Raw genomic sequence first — 19,199 nt, forward strand, 5'->3', positions numbered from 1 at the left:
CACTCCACATCCTCCAAGGGGACAAGAACCTCAGGTTCTGGATGGATGTTGTAGAATGCCCACAGAGCCAATGCCAGGCTGGGTGGGGTGCAGGTGCTGGGCTTTGCTGATGTTGTCATCCCCCACAGTTCTTGGAGCCTTCTGTGGCAGTGGCATCCAGGACCCCAGCAGCTGTGAGCAGCAGCTCTGCGGTGGCTGCAGGACCATTGCCCCAGGCCACCCAAAGCAATGAGTGGTGCATGAGAAAAGTCACCAATAGCAGCTCCTCACCGCTTCACTCCAGCGAGCAGGTGGAAGACAGCCGCTTTGTCCACGTCCTCCTAGAGGGACAGAGCCTGAGGGAGACAAAGCGCATCCCGGTAAGCCTGACAGCAGGGCTGCCTCCTGGGTGTCCACACAGTGGAAGGCAGGAGACACAGCTAACCCTGGGGCTGTGGTGGGAAATTAAGAAGAGAGAGGTCAGTCTTAAGGGCTTGACCTGAGGGGGGAGAGCCTCAGCATGCCCAGCTGCAGCGGTGAGTGGGCCTGTGTATTGTGGGTGTGGCAGGCCAGAAGTGCAGACGGACAGATGAAGGCATCTGCTGTGGACAGATGAAGGCAGAGATATGTCCAGGGTACAGGCTGCAGTGCCTAGAACTTGGTATTCTCAATGAGTGAGGTTGGAGCAGAGGAGCTGGCAGTGACTTGTCACATGTGTAGGAGGGGGTGTGTTCCTGGTAGCAGGGAAGAGAACCTCCTTAGCATGACTAGGTGTGGAAATTTGGGGTCGGATCACCTGGGGGGTCATGCCACAGCTTTGGAATGTCAGCCTTTGCATGTAAGTAAATACAGAACTATAGGGGTTCTTGGCAGAATTTCTATGGATGTGCAGTAGACACGCTAATGCTGCAGGTGTCCAGCTGCAGAGGAGACATGTTTAGTGACTGCGAGTGCTGAGTCAAGTACATCATTAGAACCAGACCCGCACCGAGCTTCCAGAGCCCAGGGCCTCTCCAGGCTATCATGAAGCACTCAAGTGCACACTCTTGTATCTGAGTCTGTTTTGTGTAGTGGCAGTCAGGACCAAAATTTTCAGTGCATCTGCCTCTTCCACCCACAAAGGCAGCCTGCATCCCAGAGCACACTTGGTGCGCAGATCAATGGCCCATTGCTGTCATCTCAGTGAGATGAGAGTGTTTCTGTGCATAGGTAGTTTGGTCCTTTGACCTGAGTGAAATGTGGCTCCCCAGGGGGAGGGGAGATGGCAGGTACAGGCAGATATTTGTACCAGGATTGTTCTAGTAGCACGTTGCAAGAACCCAGGGGGTATATGGAGGCCACACTCAGGTAGCAGGATAACAAGATTGTGCCCTTGTATATGTAGCTAACTTTTCTCCTGAATGTTTGACCACAGTCTTCTGGGTAGCTCCTCTAAAAGCCATTCTCTGATGACATTTGTCCCACCCTGATCTAGGTGACGTGTCAAGAGAGGGTGACAAGCCTCATCCGCAGGGCCTTGGACCAAAATTTGTTGCAGCATGAGGATGTGGACAACTTTGAGCTGCTGAGAATGATGTCTCTGCATGAGAGTAAGTCGGACAATCAGACAGTGGGGAGACATGATCCACAGTGGGCTCAGGATAATTCACAGCCAAGAGAAAGTGGGCCTTGGCCCTAAAACAGCCAGAGTGTGGTGGGCCTGGTGCAGGAAACCAAGTGCAGTGATGGGCGTGTCCAATGTGGAGGTGTTCAGTGCGGCCCCAGGGGGCTGCTGGACCTCCCTAAACGTGTTCTCCCCTGGACCTGGTCTGGCAATGCAAAGCTAATATCGATGAGGGCAAGGCAGAGAGAGAGGCTCAATCCATCATCAGTTTGGTTTATGGCTCACTGATAAGGATGCCTTCAAATGAAGAGGAGCAGAGCTTGGGTCCTGATTGGATCAGCATTGCTATGGACGGAAGCCGCACAGGTCCCAATCCATGGCCAGGATATGAGAAGTCCTGCCTACTCAAGAATGTCAGGATTGCAGCAGCTGGGAACAGGACTCAGTGAAGAGGAAGTCAAGGCCAGGGGACAGCCTGTTTGGGTTCTTTTTGGAACAATTCCAAGTCCTCTGTGCCTGGGTGCCCATCTCCTGGAGATATCAGAATGGCCAGGTTATTATTCCTTCCAGCAACAAAGAAGGGCATCTGAAGAACAGAGGCCACAATGCTGAGCTGTCCACAATGCCAGTGCTCTTTCCTTTCTTGTGAGCCCGACACTCCTAGCCTCCACCATCCCAGCCTGTCCACAGTAGAACCCACTATCTGTCGGGCACATAAGTGAGTTTTCCCATTTTCACACACCGCCTCATTTGAGTTGGCTCTGTCTCACACATGAGGAAGACTGAGGTGCAAGGAGCTGGGCAAGGGGCAGTGTCTGCGAATCTCAGGGACTTGGGAGGCAGTGCAGGGGGATGGGGATTTCCAAACAGCCTCAGAAACTTCGGGAGACCCTTTACCCAAGTCAAAAGGCCTGGGAATGGTCTCAGTGCTTAAGTGCCTCTGGTTTTATCCCTAGTAAAAAAATAAGCCAGTCAAAAGGAATTACCAAACCGAGAATCTACAAAGGTGATTTTAGAAACAGACTTTCAACCCAAGCATCAGTTGAGAGCAGGCTCCAGACCAGGGGAGGTTTGTGTGTAACAGACGTCAAAAGGGAGGACTCCGGGGGGCCTGGAACCCACTAGGTGTGATGGCATCTATGCCTTATGGCAGGAGGGTGGCAGTGATGCTGGCCCTCTCCTAGATTTTGGAAACCTTGTTTTCATTGGGGAAGCTTTATGGAGGTGGAATCTATTTTAGCAATCCTGGTCCAGATGAGGTGCTGACTACCACAGGTAGAAGCCTATCCAGAATGTGGTGTGTGTTATTCAGTCTTTCCTGACTGTGACAATGACAAAGAAAGGAAGTCACTTGTCTTTGGTCTTGGTTTCACTCCTGGCCATTGATTGAGAACTGATTTCATCTTGGACTACTGAACAGAGGCTGCATCTGGGCAGAAGAGTGTGATAGATTTGAACTCCTCAGGACGCCCCACCATTGCCAGAGAAAGAAAGAGGAGGAGGAGGAGGAGAAAGAGACACTCCTGAGTGGGGAGAGGATCACACGATAAAGAGCAGGAGGCAGAAGAAGAAAAAGAAGGAGGTGAACAGAAGGAAGGGTGGAGGGAGATACACAAGAAGAAGAACAAGAAGGAATCATGTAAAAACAGGAAAAAGACCCAGAAAGAACTACAAGAAGATGCAGGACAGAAAGAAGAGCCAGAAGTAGAACAAGAACCAGAATAAAAGTACCAAGCAGACAGCTCCTGATGAGAAACAAGGGGAAGGAGAGCGATCCTAGAAAACAATAGAGTTCTCCAGGGCACCACCCTGCTGAAGTCCTCCCATGTCCATGCCCAACACACCTCTGATGGATACCACCTCCCCTCCGCGTATTCATCCATGAGTGGATTCATCCAGGGCAAGGGGATGAATTCGCCCACCATCCAACGCTTCCCTGAATGCCCATGTGTGAGCATGGCTGCCCTGGGGAGAAAGGCCTAAGCACAGGAGCCTTTGCCAATCCTGATGCAGATCCTAGCAGTGTCCCTTTGGCAGATCCAACCTGCACTGAGAAGTTCTGGGCCCAAGGTGCTGTTTCCATTGCCAGGTGCTCTTTTGGTTTAGAATCCTGTACATCATCTTCTCCAGGGAAGAATCACTAAGGAAGTCTTTGGTGGCACTGTAGCTGGATAGGAGGGCTCTCAATTCTGGTGCAGGCTCGCCCTGGCGGAGACTCTCAGGGGTTGTGGGTGTTTTGTGGTATAATCCTTGAGTGCCACCTAACAATTCTCTCCACTTTGCTCTGCAGAAATCAAGGTCCCTGACCACTCACTGATGTATCTGTCCATGAATCCACAAATAAAATATTATTTCATCGTGAGGAAATGCCGCGAGGTCAAGGGAAAGGAGGTAAACACCTACCTTATTCAAGCTGTACTTGTGCTGCCATTCCACTCCCACCTGGGGAAATAAGAAGCCCGAGCTCCTGGACATATGTGCTAGAAGCCCATAGAGCCAACTGACAGGCTGGGGTGGCTTTCTGTTTCTGGGTTTGCTGATGTTCCATCCCCCACAGTTCTCAGAATCAACCTGCAAGTCCTCCAGGCCGCTTTCCCACAAGCAGGTGGGAGACACCTGCTTAATTCGTGTCCACTTAGAAACACAAAGTCCAAAGATGGCCAAGACTGTTTTGGTAAGCCTGGGAGCAGGGGTGTCCCCTGGTGCTTACACCTGGGTGGGGAGCAGACACTGGTCCAATACCATGAACTACTCATGCCCTCTTGAATTTGGAGCTTCTGGATGATCAGGAGGATAGATGGGAATCAACAAGGAAGAGGTCAGTGTGAAGGGCTGGAGCTGAGATGAGGGAGAGCAGCAGCTTGTCCACCGCCATGTCTGAGGGAGTCTGTGTGTCAGGTGGCAGCATGCAGTCCAGAAGGGCAGAGGCAGGTATGGGTGACAGATGAGAACAGGCCAGGACCTAGGTTGCAGGTTCCCCTGTATGGGATGCTGGCCTCTATGGAGCAGGACACCAGTATGAGGTTCTGCATGTTCCTTGAACAAGGAGCTGAGAGGGTCTCTCTGCAGAGTCAGTATGGATGTGGAGCAAGCACACTAAATGTCCAGGTAACCCAATGACCACCCTTGCCGGATGAGGTGCCCTCGTACACCCCAGCCAGCACTGAGCCTCTGGAGGCCAGGAGCTCTCATGGCTATCTTTCGTCACTCCTGTGTGTGGTCATGTTCCTGGGTCTGATTTGGGCCCTGGCAATCCAGACCAAAGCCTCTCGGTTTTGTGCCTAGGCCATTCCCAATGCCGCCTGCATCCTCGGGCAGACCTAGGATCTTGGAGGCTATTGTCCCATTCCTCCCAACTTGTGGGATGAGATTGCATCTGTATGCAGGTAGTGGGGTCCTTTCACTTGGAGAGAAGTGCAGCTCCACAAAGAGCAATGGCAGGTCCAGGAAGTCCTATGTACAAGGATTGGGCTAGTAGCCTATGTGAAGAGCCCACGCGATGAGCAGGAGGTCAGCCTCAGGTAGTAGGGTCATGGATGTTGCCCTTGTATTTAGAGTGGAGGTGCCTCCAGAATGCCCCTGCCCACTGTCCTTGAGTAGTCACTTCAAGGCCCATTTCCTGAAGGCCTGTCTCCCATGCTGCTCCAGGTGACCTGCCACGATCGGGCTCCTGTCGTCATCCGCAGGGCCCTCGAGCTACACTTGCTTACTCAGGAGAAGCCGGAGGAATATGAGCTGGGCCAAATCATGTCTCACCGTCAGAGTAAGTGGGACAATCAGATGACAGAGAGCAAGGGTCAGGATGTGGACTCAGGTCAACTCTTAGCACCAAAGAGTAGTCTCTGACCCCCAAGAACACTCCAACAGGGTGTGTTGGGCTCGTGCACAAAGCCAACTGCACTTCTGCTGGTGTAAGCTCTCCAGGTGTTTTGGTATACCCCAGTGGCTAGTGCGGCTCCCCCACCAGGTGCCCTGCCCAGGACATGAAGACGCATGCAAAGCTGACATCATTGAGGAGTGAGGAGGAAAGCCTCTTTCCAGGAGCAGTATGGTTCTGTGGTCTGAGATAGGAGTGGTTTCAGAGGAACATGGGCATGCATGGGCTAAAGATGGAACTGGCATTTTGTGGACTGAAGCAGTAGGATTGAAAGCCTTCTGTGTGACAAGAAAACCACTGCCTGGGCAGAGCATTGCCAAGATTCTAGCAAGCAGTAACAGGATGAAATTGGGAAGAAAACACAGCCTGGGGGACAGCTTGAATCATCTGTTTTTGCATAAATTCCATGGTCTTCCGCACCTGAGTCCACTAGCCAAGGAGTGATCCCAATAGCCAGGTTATGATCCCTAACTAGAGTCAGATGAGGGCTTCCTGAGCACGTAGCCACAGAGCTCATCTGATAATAATGTCAGCGCTTTTTCATTGGTTGGTTGGTTGGCTTTTGTGAGCCAAACACCTCAGCAGCCATTATCCCAGCCTATGGACGCTGAAGACCACCATCCCAATGAGTTCTAGGATCACTTGTCTCCTATCTTAACCTTCTGTTAGGTTAGTAGAGTCTATGGAAGAGGAAGTCTGTCTGGGGCCTTGGTAGCCTAAGAAATTCATAGCAGAGATCCCCACATTCAACCCAGAAGGGATGGAGAACAGGCTCTAGGTTAGAGGAGGGCGACAGGAAAGAGGTGTTCAGAGGAAGGAGAAGCTGGCTGTTGTATTCCCCCACTCGGGGTCATGGCACCACTGGGCCATACACCATGTCGGAGGGAAGCAGTCCCTTTGCTGGTCTTTGGAATCATTGTTCTCAGGAGGGCAGCATTTGGAATGTGGCCTCCATTCTCAGAAGCCTGGTTCACATGGAAGCAGGCTCCACCAATGCAGAAGCGTGGCTCTAATGTGGTATCCGTGCTGGTCAGCCTGTCCTCACTGTGGCCATACTTGAGAATCCTAGGCCTTTTCTCTGGGTTTCACAACTTTCTCTTTGGTTGTGCACTGAGGCTGTCCATAAAGCTCTAGTGTGTGGCAGTGGACAGCTCCTCAGCCCTTGCCACAAAGGCATAGACTGGGAGAGAGAGAACAAGGCTGGGAGAGAGGGAGAGAGAGAAAGACGGAGAGGAGAAGGAGGACCTCTACTTGGAGAATGAGGATTCAGTGGAGCCAACAGGGACAAGGTACTGTTGCCCAGGGCGCACTCCTGTTTAGGTCTTCCTCCAAGCATGCTCAACCTTTCTTCCAGTCCCTCCCACCTCCCAGTAGTGTATTCATCTTGAATGAGAATTTCATGTTGACATCAGAGCACTCACCATCCAATGCTTCCTTCCAAACCCACCTGTGAAGATGGCTCATGTGGGGTCTGAATCTTCGGCACTTTTGTGGGAGATTTCAGATGCAAACCCTAGTGGTGTGCTTTGGCAGATGCAAGAGGACCTGGGATGTTTTGGAGTCCAAAGCCTTTGGTAGGAACAGACATTAGGTCTGTTGAAGTGCTCTGCCTAGTTCTTCCTCAGGGAGGACTGTGGAGGCTGTCTTGTTGGTATTGGTGCTGAATTGGAGAGCTCTCAGGTGTGTGGCTCAGTTAGTTTCTGGCACAGGCTCTCAGATGTTGGGGTGTCCCAGGGAGCACCTCCCGAGCCACCTTATTTTGTACACCCCTCTCTCCCCAGAGCTGAGGATTCCAGCGCAGGCCAACGTATTTTACGCAAAGAACCCTCACACAAAACCCAACTTCGTGCTGAGGAAAAGGAGCCTCTCCCAAAAGAATGATGAGTGGATCCAGCCTCAACCTCCCTCTCGTCCTGCAAAGAAGGCTCCAGCCCTCCTAAGGATGCTTGCAAAACCATTCTGCTGCTGTGTGCCTGGGCGGGGCTGAGGCAGCCCTGGAATATTTACATTGATTACTATTGGCTTCAAAGTTTGAATCTATAGTTTGCCATTGTCCTTGACCTTGTTTAGTAACACAGTTGTTACTCTATCCTGTATTTGTTGTTTCCATTAATATATTATTATTTTAAAATATATATGTTTTTGTTACCTGATCTACTGTGATGATTTGTTACCTGATCTACTGGTGATGGTTTTTGATCAAAATTGTGCATTTGATGACAATGAATGCCGTGCATTTAGGAACCTGTAGACTCTAGACAATGAATGAATGTCTACTGTTGCATGGACTGGTCTGCAGAGTCCTGTAGCATTTGAGCTTGTGTGAGGGCTTCATAGGGCTTGCAAAAAGTCCAGGTCAGATGGTCCTGCATGAAGCTTAGCTCCTAGTGGTCTCCTCCACAGCATAAGGGCCAAGGAGAAACCCACTTCCACACAGAAGATGGGAAGCTACCTTATGAAGGTGATCGTAGGTGTGGGACCCTCTTGCTAGGACCCTTTTTCTATTGGGCCAAAACTGTGCTCTGAATGTGATTGCTGAGAAGAGCTTGGAATTTCCTGATTGAAACAGTTCATGCAAGCTGCTTCCACTTGCAGGAACAAAGTGTATTCTCGTTGAGCACTTTGGGGTGTCCCAGGTTGCACTAGAGTGTGTCAGAAGCACTTGTAATGATTGGCATTCACGGTTTCACATTGAAGCCTCTGTGCCATCTGTCAACCACTGATGGCTGCAAGTGGGTATCCTGCCTTTCAATGAGTTTTCTGAAAAAGTAGGGGTTTTGAAGAACTGATCTTCTCAGCATTCCCCTTGCCTCCCCAAGTTGGGTGATGTCAATTATACAGGCTTCCTTGGGAGCACACATTTTATAATGAGCTGGAATTGGACTCTGGATGCGATTGCTGAAAATAGCTGGGGAATGGGAGAATGGAAGCTGTTTGCTGCAAGCAGTTTCAATTTGCTTTGTTGATTAACTTTGTTGTAAGTGAGCACATGCTATTTTTTTTCCTGTTGACCTAAAAGAATTCAAAACTGCTTCTTACAGGTGACAGGCATGCTTACACATTGAAGCCTCTGTGCCATTGATAAAAAAAAAAAAAAAAAAAAAACAGTTCACTCATGTGGGCACCTGCACTTCAAGTGAATGTTGTAAATGAGTGTGACAAATGGATGTCAGTGAGACTTTGGAGAACTGATCTTCTCAGCTGGTCCTCTTTTTCACTGCACGTTGGTGATGCTAGATTCAAGAGATCTCTTTCTGGCACCCTTTGTGTTTCAGGCCTGAACTGTGCTCTGAAAGTTCTTGAGGAGAACAGCTTAGAAGTGCAGAAGTGAAGCTGTTTGTTGAAGCAGCTTCAAGTGGCACAAGCTAACTTGTTCTCAGTGAGCACATGGGGATTTTCCCTGGTTGAAGCAGTGTGAATGAGAATGGCTTCTCAGAGCTGGTAGGCATGTTTGCATTTGGCAAACTTTGCCATCTGTCACCCAGAGTTCCTTGCATGAAACCTACATTTCCAGTGTTTTCAGAAAGGTGTGATGAGTGGGTTTCCATGGAATTTTGTGGAATTGATCTTTTCAGGCAGTCCTCATTGCCTTCTCAAAATTGTTGATCCTGGTGCAAGGGCTCTCTTGTCAGCCAACATTGTATTTTGGGCCTGACCTCGGCTCTGAATGTACTTGCTGTACTTTCCATCTTTCCTCTCTCTGGTCCACTCCTCAGATCCCATTCTTCTTTCAATAGGGCCTCATCCAGAAAGCCTGCCCATGTGCCTCCCACTTGATTTCAACTTCTCCAGTGCACTTATTGTCAAAGCAGGGACTCCAAGGAGAGAGGGCTCTCCATTCTGCACACTGAAATTTCTCAGCAGGGAGGACTCCTCCATGCTTGGATGGCAGGGCTGCAATCACCTGGAAGGTGGAAATAGGAGGCTGGTGGTGTTCCTAGCCAGGATGCTGGTGACTGCAGTGCATTTAATCTATGGCCCTCAAGGAGGTTTATGCTGCAGATTTGTGTACTTCTGCATCTGTATGCACACAGTTCTTCATGTGGGGAAAAAAAGCAATGTTCTCAAAGTTTGCTTTATATTATACTCAACTGGTAATTTACAAACCCCAGTGTCCCATCTTAGCCCAGAGCCATTCCATCATCCCAGGGCCAGTGGGTGGTCCAGCGGTCAGTACTATGCACAGCTCCCAGGTGGCTCCAGTGTGTAGCTGAATTTGAGAGCCAGTGTACTGTAGGATTTGCCCTTGAGGTTAGAATTCATTGACTTCCTCTTATGTCATTTCACTGGTTCAGGATATTCCTTGTCTCATGGACTATTCTGTGAAATCTTCAAGTTAGCCATCTCTGGTCATTTCTTCCATTTGATGGCACCTGGTTCAACAGCTTGTTGTTGGGTGGGGTCGGTCATGGGCAGTCCTGGGTCACAGAGAGGGACAGGAAGACCCTAATGTGGAATGGTGGTGTAGAGAGTAAGGGTGGGGCCAGAGCCCACACTGTGGTTAGGGTAGGGAAGGGATCTGAAGAAACTACCTTGAAAGCGAGCTCTGGCTGCAGTTAACCAGGAATCAGGGCCTGGAAATGGAAGCCATGACAGGGCTTCTGACTAGAAAGGACACATCTTTCTGGGCTCAGTTGGAGTTCCATCAAGGCAGAGGAAAAGAGAGAGGATGCAGGAGAGGGGGATGGTCTAGATCACAGAGCAGCTCCGTCATCATATCTTAGAGAATGGATTTTTTTCTTCCAGTTGATGGTAAATGCTAATTCATTCACGTGTTACATTCACATCCACCTCATCCATTGGAGAGGCCGCTCAACCACCACAGGCAGTGGTATCTTTGTGGATGTGTGCATTCTAAAAGGAAGTGAGGTTGGCGCCAATCGAGTGTGTGGGCGCTCAGGCATTGGCAAGCTTGCTTTGGAGAGTGAATCCTCTAAATGTTATTGGGCTGTTTTTGAAAGATCGTGTGGTTTGGCTAGACCTAGAATGCTTCCACACAATTTAGCATGGTGTATGTTTTAGAGAGCATGATCACTGAGGGGCAGGTTGCTGGTGTGAAGCCATGAGCATTAACATCTATCAAGTTTCTCACCTGGAGTTGGCTACCTACAACTGGTGACAGTGTTTTGATCCTACTGAGCAATACTGAACAATCTCTGGGCCAGTAATCCATTGCTGAATGACATCACCAACAAAAAGACACTGAGTGAAGGTGAGGACCAGAAGAGCCCGGGAACCACCTGACAGCAGCCCTGAAGTCCTGAGCTCTGGCACATCATATGCCAACTCAACTGGGTATCAACCTCTTCCTGGGCTCATTAGAACTGTGTGCTTCAACTTTCAGAAGCAAATGCAGAATGACAGAATCTTCTCTGAGGACACTTTTCTAAGTCTTGTTTGCAGCACGTGTTCTAAGTCTTATTTGCAGCATGTCTTCACTGGAATGAGTAGTCATTTGGCATTCTGTTGTACTTAAAATTTCATGAGATTCTGTCGCTCCCACCTGACAGATCCCTTTCCAGAACAATCTTGGGGCCCTGCTGCAGGGACACCCAGTGAGGATGCTCGAGGAAACCTTTCTGTCCAGGAACGCGGTGGGGCTGGTGAGGGCTGGGGTCCTAGGGCGAGCTGGCTGCGGCTTTTTACCTGAAGTCCCCCTGTCCCGCCCCTTGATGATCCTCCTGGAGTCGGGCCTCAAGTGACTTCTCCCTTGGCAGCCTTTGGGAGGCACCGAGGAACTGTCTGGGGCCCTGTCCCTGAGGGCGACAGGGCTTTCAGTGTTTTCTGACTTGAGTCTTGGGGAGTTTGTAAGGAGGACTCCAGCCCTCCACGTCTACCCGCAGACATCCAATGGATGCTAAAGGCAGAATTAGAAGGGCAGTATCTCTGCCTCAATATATGGCCCATCCATCCCCTTTGCCTGAGTCACCTTGGATTTGTTACTGGACCCTGCTGGCTGCATCAGTGCCCACCAGCACAAGGAACAGGCAAAAAAAAAAAAAAAAGAAAAAAGAAAAAAAAAGAAAGAAAGAAAGAAAGAAAGAAAAAGGAAAAAATAAAGAACTTTGATCAAACTGGGGAGAAGCAGCCAGAAGGCTTGGAAGAAGCCCCTGACCCACAGAAGTGGTTACAGTTTATAGAAACAAAACCCAAGTGATCTACATACGTGAATTTCCTTGGCCTGAAGAAAAGCAAAAATGGGAAAAACACAGAAAATGCCTAGGCCTATGGCCTGTGTTCAGGCCTGAGAAAGGGCGGGACCCATCTTAGCTTTTCTGGCTCCTGAGGTGGGCGTGGGGTTGCAGCCCGTCTCTATTTTCAGCAGAAGGAAGTTGCTCTTAATTCAGAATCCAGACCCCCGCCCCCATGCAGTCTGTTTCATGTCCCAGGAACAAGGTCTGATTGATGTGCATCTGAGAGCCAAAGCAGGTGACACAGCTCTCCTGACAAGGCCCCACCTGGCCAATCCTGGGAAGATGGACAGACCTCAACTGGTCAGGACCACCTGCTTTGGCAGCTGTGCAAAGCCCAAGCCCTTGCCCTCATTCCCCTCTCTATAAAAGCTCCAAGTCATTGTCACCCCCTGAAGACAGGCTAAGATGTGGATCCCCTGCCTTTCCCGTGTGGCTGCACTGATAAAAGTTCCTTTCCTGCTGGGCATGGTGGTGCATGCCTGTAATCCCAGAGAGTCTCAGGAGGCTGAGGCAGGAGGATCACTTGAGGTCAACCTTGGTGATTTAGTGAGACCCTCAGCAACGTAGCAAGACCCCTTCTCAAAACAAGAATAAAAAGGATTGGGGTGTGCTCAGTGGTAAGGCACCCGGGTTCAATTCCTAGTCCTTTACCTGGAGCTGAAGCTCTCTGCCTCCTTTTCTTTTGCGGGTTAAAGCTTCCCCTGTGCATTCAGTCTCATTGGACTTGGAGTTACCATTGACCCAACTCAGAAGTTCCCATCTCTGGTCTCTCCACCTCCTCTTGGTACTGGGGATTGGACCAGGGGCTCTGCCACTGAGCTACATCCTCAGCCCTTTTAATTCTTTACCTTAAGACAGTGCCTCAATAAGTTGCTAAACCTGGCCTCAAACCCACAATCCTCCTGCCTCAACCTCCGGAGTCACTCTAGCACAGGTGGGTGGCACTGTGCTCGGCCTGTGGTTGCATTTGGATGCAGTCCAAGCTGCTGCAGGTTTGAGGAATGTTCCGTGGGCATCTATATAACAGTACCTGGACGGGGGTGCTTTCTGCAGGGGGCGCCAAACCCACTCGCTGTTTTTTTTCTGTGGATGTCTGCCTGGCCTGCAGTGGGTTGGTCACAGGACATTCAGGAGAGATCTAGGGCACTGGGCAGTGCCCTCCATCCAGCAGGTGACCTGGCAGGAAGAGCCCTTGCAGCAGGGAAGTGGGGTGGCACTCTGTAGGTGAAAGCACAGAGCTCTCTGATGACTAGTGACTAACACAATGTGAAGCAGAAACATCCTATGAACTTCATGTTCAAGTACAAAGCTGGCTACGATGACTGGGTGGCATTGCAATCTCCTGAAGGTCCTTCTTGGATTCATACAAAAAAAGAGAGCGAGGGACTAAGGGGCAGGAAGGAAACACAACTTTTTCAAACACTGAGATCTGGAGTCCAACTCCTGCCATGTAGTCAGTGAATGAATGGATAATAATTGTTTTTACGGGACCATGTGACCTGGGGCTGCTCGGCTTCCTGTGGGCCCTCAGCATCCCCATCTATAAAGCACGGGAACAGACCAAGGGTGCTGTCAGCTTTCTGTTGCTGTGACAAAGCATCTGAGAGAATCCCCTTAAAAGGAAACAGGGTTTCTTTTGGCTCATGGCTGCATAGGTCTCAGTCCATGGCACCTTAGCCCTGTTGCTTTGGGCCTGTGGCAGCACAGTAGGACATCCTGGCAGCTGGAGCACATGACAGAGGAGGCTGATCATCTCTGGGTAACTGGGAAGAGGGTGGGTAGGACTGGGCTGGGTCCCAATATCCCCCTCAAGGTCACACCCCTAATGATCTCATTCCTTCCAGGAGGCCCCACCTACTAAAGTTTCCATTATGTCCCAAGGGCCACAGGCTGGTGACCAAGCCTTTAGCACATGGGCAATGGGGACATTTGATATCCAAACCACAATACCAAGTGATCATTAGCTGGGGGCTAACCCCTGGTCTCCGGGCCAACTCCTACCCACAGCCCAGGCCTGGGGAGATTGACTGCATTCTGCAGGACACCCACTGCAGGCAGCTGCCTCAGCCAACATGGAAGTCCTTAGCAGAGGCTCTTTTATTTCATGGGGGGTGGGGGGTGGGGGGTGGTACCGGTGATTGATCTCAGGGATGCTTGACCACTGAACCCCATTCCCCGCCCAATTTTGAATTTGATTTAGGGTCAGGGTCTCACTGATTTGCTTAGTGCCTTGCCATTGCTAAGGCTGATTTTGAAATTTTTGATCCTCCTGCCTCAGCCTCCTGAGGTGCAGGGATTCCAGGAGTGCACCACTGCGTTGGCCAAGGGGCTCCTTTTTCGCAGTGGGGTTTCCTTGCGAGAAAGCTGACCCTGTCCTGGGGTCATTAATGATTTGCCCACACAGCAGTGCTTTGTTACTTTTCCTTTTCTCTGGAGGGCAACTCAATTCATAACTAGTAAACATAGCCCCACATGTTCTCTGATTAAGAATAGTGCAGAGCTGGGGGGCAGTGGTGCATGCCTGTAATCCCAGCAACTCTGGAGGCTGAGGCTGGAGGATGACATGTTTGAAGCCAACCTTAGCCATTTAGTGAGGCTCTGAGCAACTCAGTGAGACTCTGTCTGTAATGAAGTATTTTAAAAAGGGCTGGGGATGTGGCTCAGTGGTAAAGCACCCCTTGGTTCAACCCCTGGTACCAAAAGAGAGAGAGAGAGAGAAGTGAAGAAATAAGGGAAATCAAAACTCAAGCTAAGATCTTAACCCTGCAAACGCAGCTGGTAGAGAAACGTGCTGACTTCAGGGCTATGAGGATTCACCTCACCAAGACTCAGGTAGCAAATGCTCTCCAAACCTGTCACCCTCAGGGCTGGGTGAGCTCCGCGGTAGAGCACTTGCCTAGCATGTGCAAGGCCCTGGGCTCAATGCCCAGTGCGGCAACAAAAAGAATTTCAAAACCCCATGTGATCCTCAGGTCCAGGGAGAGCAGTCAGAGCAGCTGTCTGCCCCTGAGACTGGGCCTGGGAGGACTCACTGGGAGGATGCCAGGGGGCTCATCAAAGGTCCGGGGAATTGCCACCAGTGCGGCCAAAGTCACTCCTAGATGGCAAAATGAAACCTGTGAGCCACGTTTTCTGTGACTCTCAGGAATCCCTTCCACACCTCTGTCCTTAAAACAGGGAAGAGTAATAATGTCACTCAGTCCCTTTGTACTGCTGGGACCACAGTGTTCTTTAGAGGAGATCTCATGGCTGCCCTGGGTCACCCCCTGCTTCACATCCCCTTGGTGACCAGTGGTCTCTTCCCACCTGAATGCTGTCCAGACCCGACTCCTGGGGTGCAAGCCTTCCCCTCCACCCTCCACCAGTGCTCACCAGCTGCCCTGGGGCATGGGAGGCTGTGACCCAGGCTTGGGTAGGGCTTCCCCCTTAGCCAGAGCCGTCCTGAGAGCCCCAGGCTGCAGACCCAGCCTGGAAGTGGCTGCCTGGAACAGAGCAGGAGGTTGCTCCCTATGGCCCCTCTGGTCCCTCTCTTCCTCCTGTTGAAGGAGCATGTGAGGAATGGCTTGTCCTTAACCCTGTGCAGAAGCTTCCAAAGAAACCGCTTCAAAGCCCTGGAGCAGGGGAGGGGGTTTGGAGATGGAGCCATCTTAGAAGAAATGGCAGAACTTCAGAGATGAACAAGAGAGCAGGAGTTCCAAGCCTCTTTCGATGGAGTTTCTAGCAAAACAGGATGTTGCTTGCAGGAGCCAGATGCAAGCCAGGCTCAGATGACCCCATGGAGAACCATCAGGCGACCAATGGCCACTTGAAAACTGTATCGTAAAAGAGCTTCCAGTCCTGAAGCGCAAACTATGCCAGGGGCCTCCAGGCTAAGTGACAGAAGCAGGCACACAATGACACATGGCCTGTGACCTCACTCATGGAGAGTATAATACAGTTGTACCATAGAAGTAGAAAACATTATTGTGACCAATATTTTAATAATGATGATTATTAGGATGGCCTTTCATGTTGGTTGTGATAATTGACAGCTGTCATTTTACAAATAATGTTGATCAAACGCTCCCTCTGGGCCATGCTCTAGGCCAGCCACTCTACCTGCCTTGCCTACCTGATCCTCACAGTGTCCCCAAGAAGCCAACACAACAAGCCAGAAAGCACAATGTCCCTGCTAGCAAGTGCAGGACCTAAGTCTTGAACCCAGACACAGAGACCAACCAAATTAAATGAAATATTTACTGGAATACTGGTAGAAATCTAGGAGAAGAGGCTGTGGCCTAGAAATGGGGAGGGTTGGCTTCAATCCTCAAAACCCAAAGCTGTCAAGATGGTTCAATTGACCATCCACGTTAGAAACTACTCTCCAACGAAATATGCCCCAAACATTGTCAAAACAGAGGGACTGATTGGGAGGAAATGGCAACCCAGTATAACAGGAGGCACGAGGAGAAACACAGATGAGCACTATGCATGGGAGGAGGTCACTGGAACACAGCTGGCAAGAAGATGAACACAGGCTCAAATGATGTGTTTTATTTATTTATTTTTTACCAAAATTAAGGATGTTGATAATATGTGCTGGGAGGGGATAGGAAGATAAGCTTTTTTCATACACTTTGGAGGCACATTTAACATTATCCATGAAACTTAAAAAATGCACGAATGCTATGCTCCCCACAACACAGAAATTCAGGTCTTGGGACGTGCCCTGGGAAGCTCCCAGAAGGAAGTTCATTTCAATGCCGTGTTAAATTATAAGACATGTACAATGCAATGGCCATTGGCAGGAAGTCTGTGGCCACAGTGAATAAGGAGGCACGTGCTGTCTGCAAGTTCTTAGGACCTGTGGGTGGAAAGAAGACCCTGGACCACATGTTTCAGCTGTGGGACACAGACACAGCCCTGAACATAGGCTGGTCCAGCGGCACTGTGCATCTCTCCAGATCCACACAGTGTGGAAACCGCAGCCATCACTTGGCTTTAGGGACAGTAGCTGAGGTGATTTTCTTTTCTGAGAGATAAGGGACCACGGGTGACTCCCTAATAGACAGATGACCAGAGTCACCTCTGGGGAGAGTCTGGGCCAGGAAGTGATGGGAGAAGAGGAATTCGATCATCTGTTTCCATTTTTCTGTGATTTGGTTCAAGTGGTAAAGCGGTGCTATTTATTAATTAATGGATCAAATAGGTTCATCATTGTTTTAGAGTACAATTAGGTGCCTTCAAACTTTAGGCTACATGGGCACATTTGAGAACGGTTCCAGCCATTCTCTCATCCTTTGGGTCATTCCCCTCCTATGTCCTGTGAGACATTGTCTATGTGAGGCTTTAAGAAGAAGAAGAAGAGAATATTCTGTAAAGAAAACCTTATGATCTGTGCATTATAAAATTGAATGGGTTCATTCAGAAATCAGAAGTTCTATTGAAAGCTATTTGCATGAGGCAAATAAAACTTATTTTTAGGCATCCTGGTGAAGACAAGGTTTTATCTTTATGTCTCATGTCTGTGTTTTTCTTTTTATTTGTTAGAATGAAATTCATAGGTTGGCAGACCATTCTATCAGATGTGTACCTAGATGACATTTCAATTACCCACTTTTACATGGTAGACATTTTGTCCATGAACACTGCCTGTCTGCAACTTTTTTTAAAACAGGACTGGGCTCAGGAGCCCAAATACCAATGTTAGCTGGAACATGTTCTCCAGTTTGGCCTATCTGTCAGTATTCCCTGAGGTCACCTGTTCCATGAGCTTCGTTACTCCTGCTCCCTCACCAGCTTTCATAGAAACCACATGCTGTCTATGAGTCAGAGACACCAATCTCACAACATAGCATTCTTTGAGTATCCAAAGTCCCACTTTTCACTTCGCCATGCCTGACATTGTCGGTAATATTTATCGGCAAATGTGAGATTTGCAAAGATCCAATTCTATGTGCTCCTTTCTCAAAGAGCCTTAGGCAGGGCTATAGCATACATAAATATGAAGTAAAGGCCTAGTTTTTAAAATGTCATCCATCGAATAGTTGACACATGTCTGAGATATTTTTTATTTTGGAGGAGGTATTATTTAATAGGGAATTCCAACAGCTACATGATAGTGAAATGAGAAGTCTTGCATCCATTTTATTCTTTGTGATGATTTTGATGAGTAAGGATAAGATACTTCCTTGTTCCAATGAAGATGTTGCCCACTTCTGTGAATGGATGCACCGTGTCACCCACTACTTGCATATCTGCATGTTGTGCTTGACATTAACATCGTACTTGGCAGGTGGCAGAAAGTCAATACTGAAGTTAAGCTCTGGTGTTCTAGCAGCTGTGCTGCAGATCCTTGGTGTGCCACCTTCTGCAATCCATGCTGCTCTGTTCATGTTCCTATTGACTCCCTGGTGATGAGCATCATGGTCTCCTGGTCTTGAGAATGGCCAAGCATTTCTCTGTGAATGTGGAAGGTGGGCATGTGGAAGGCTTCAGGGAGGAGGGATCATTGATCATGTACTCTAATCCATGTGCCTGTTTAATGGCCTGTTTTTCTTCTTGGGTTTTAAGGGAGACACTGCCCTCAAACACTTCTGTGCAGCTGGGAATGCAGGCTTCTGCTTCACCTTGAAGGAAGCATTCCTGAATCCTTTCCAGAAGACATGAGAAGAGAGAGTGAGCCTCTGGTAACATGCAGGTTCCTTGCATTGCCCATGGGCTAGAGGAGAGAAGAGTTGCTTCATGAGATTTGATCCCCTTTATCCTGAAAAGTTCCACACGGAGGTGAGTCCCCAGCATGTTTAGACATCATTTCAGACATCTTTGTTGATGGAAATGAATCACACCCCCTGATGATGTGGAAGAGATAAAGAAGGGTTTGCTATGAATTTTCTATTTCATTTCTCAGGGCCTGAGTCAAGCCAGCCATTGTGCTGTCAGCGCATGAGCTGCTGGTCAAATGTGAGGAAGTGGTCTTGCTTTATGAAAACACACCCTGAGTCAGTGAGCCAGAGGCAGCCTGGAGTCCCTGTTTTTCTGTAAAGGCAGATTGCTGTGGATGGCCTCTGGCCTCGTCATGCAGCCCTGCTCAGAGTAGGGGATTGAGGGTCCAGGTAGATCCCAGTTCCTTTTGACCTTTATTGCCATTGGGCCGCCCCAGGGTCCTTGGACTCTACCTGGTCTTCTGGCCTGGGTCAGGGGATGTGAGGTTTGGAATCCCCCTCTGTGGCAGGATCCCAGGCCCCCCAGCCACTTGAGGGCAGCACATCCTTCCCTAATTGTGTTAGAGGGGGAGGATATTCCCGCCCATCCTCATCCATGCTCATCCCACATTTTGTAGCTTGACACCTGAGGACCTTTATTCATTGACTTACGCTAAGATAAGTCAATCAGCAGTCTCCCAAGGATTTACATTGTGGTAATTGACACCAAACATCCGTTTTGTAATTCAACCATTTTGGAGGACACAGTTGAGTGGCATTAAGCATGTTCATGTTGGTGTATAGGCGTCACCACCATGCATCTCCAGAACTCACGTGGACATACTCTTGCCATCAATGCGGAA

At 49.4% G+C, this 19,199-nt stretch overlaps 1 protein-coding gene across 6 annotated transcripts in view; it reads left to right on the forward strand.

Annotated features, from left to right (window-relative positions):
• LOC144369008 (uncharacterized) overlaps positions 1-18,366 on the forward strand; it is a 28,438-nt gene extending 10,072 nt beyond the window's left edge. Inside the window, exons 8-14 of one of the 6 annotated variants that reach the window (XM_078028043.1) lie at positions 129-359; positions 1,454-1,568; positions 3,873-3,973; positions 4,140-4,256; positions 5,231-5,345; positions 7,241-12,418; positions 12,508-16,209. In XM_078028043.1, coding sequence (XP_077884169.1) covers positions 129-359; positions 1,454-1,568; positions 3,873-3,973; positions 4,140-4,256; positions 5,231-5,345; positions 7,241-7,446 — 885 coding nt within the window. In that variant the 3' untranslated portion in view covers positions 7,447-12,418; positions 12,508-16,209. Of the gene's footprint in view, positions 1-128; positions 360-1,453; positions 1,569-3,872; positions 3,974-4,139; positions 4,257-5,230; positions 5,346-7,240; positions 12,419-12,507; positions 16,210-18,205 lie in introns of those variants that run through there. The other 5 variants (XM_078028045.1, XM_078028044.1, XM_078028046.1 and 2 more) reach the window with 5 other exon arrangements.
• Positions 18,367-19,199: the final 833 nt, after the last annotated feature.

The sequence above is a fragment of the Ictidomys tridecemlineatus genome, chromosome 12, assembly GCF_052094955.1.
Source record: "Ictidomys tridecemlineatus isolate mIctTri1 chromosome 12, mIctTri1.hap1, whole genome shotgun sequence".
NCBI lineage: Eukaryota > Metazoa > Chordata > Mammalia > Rodentia > Sciuridae > Ictidomys > Ictidomys tridecemlineatus.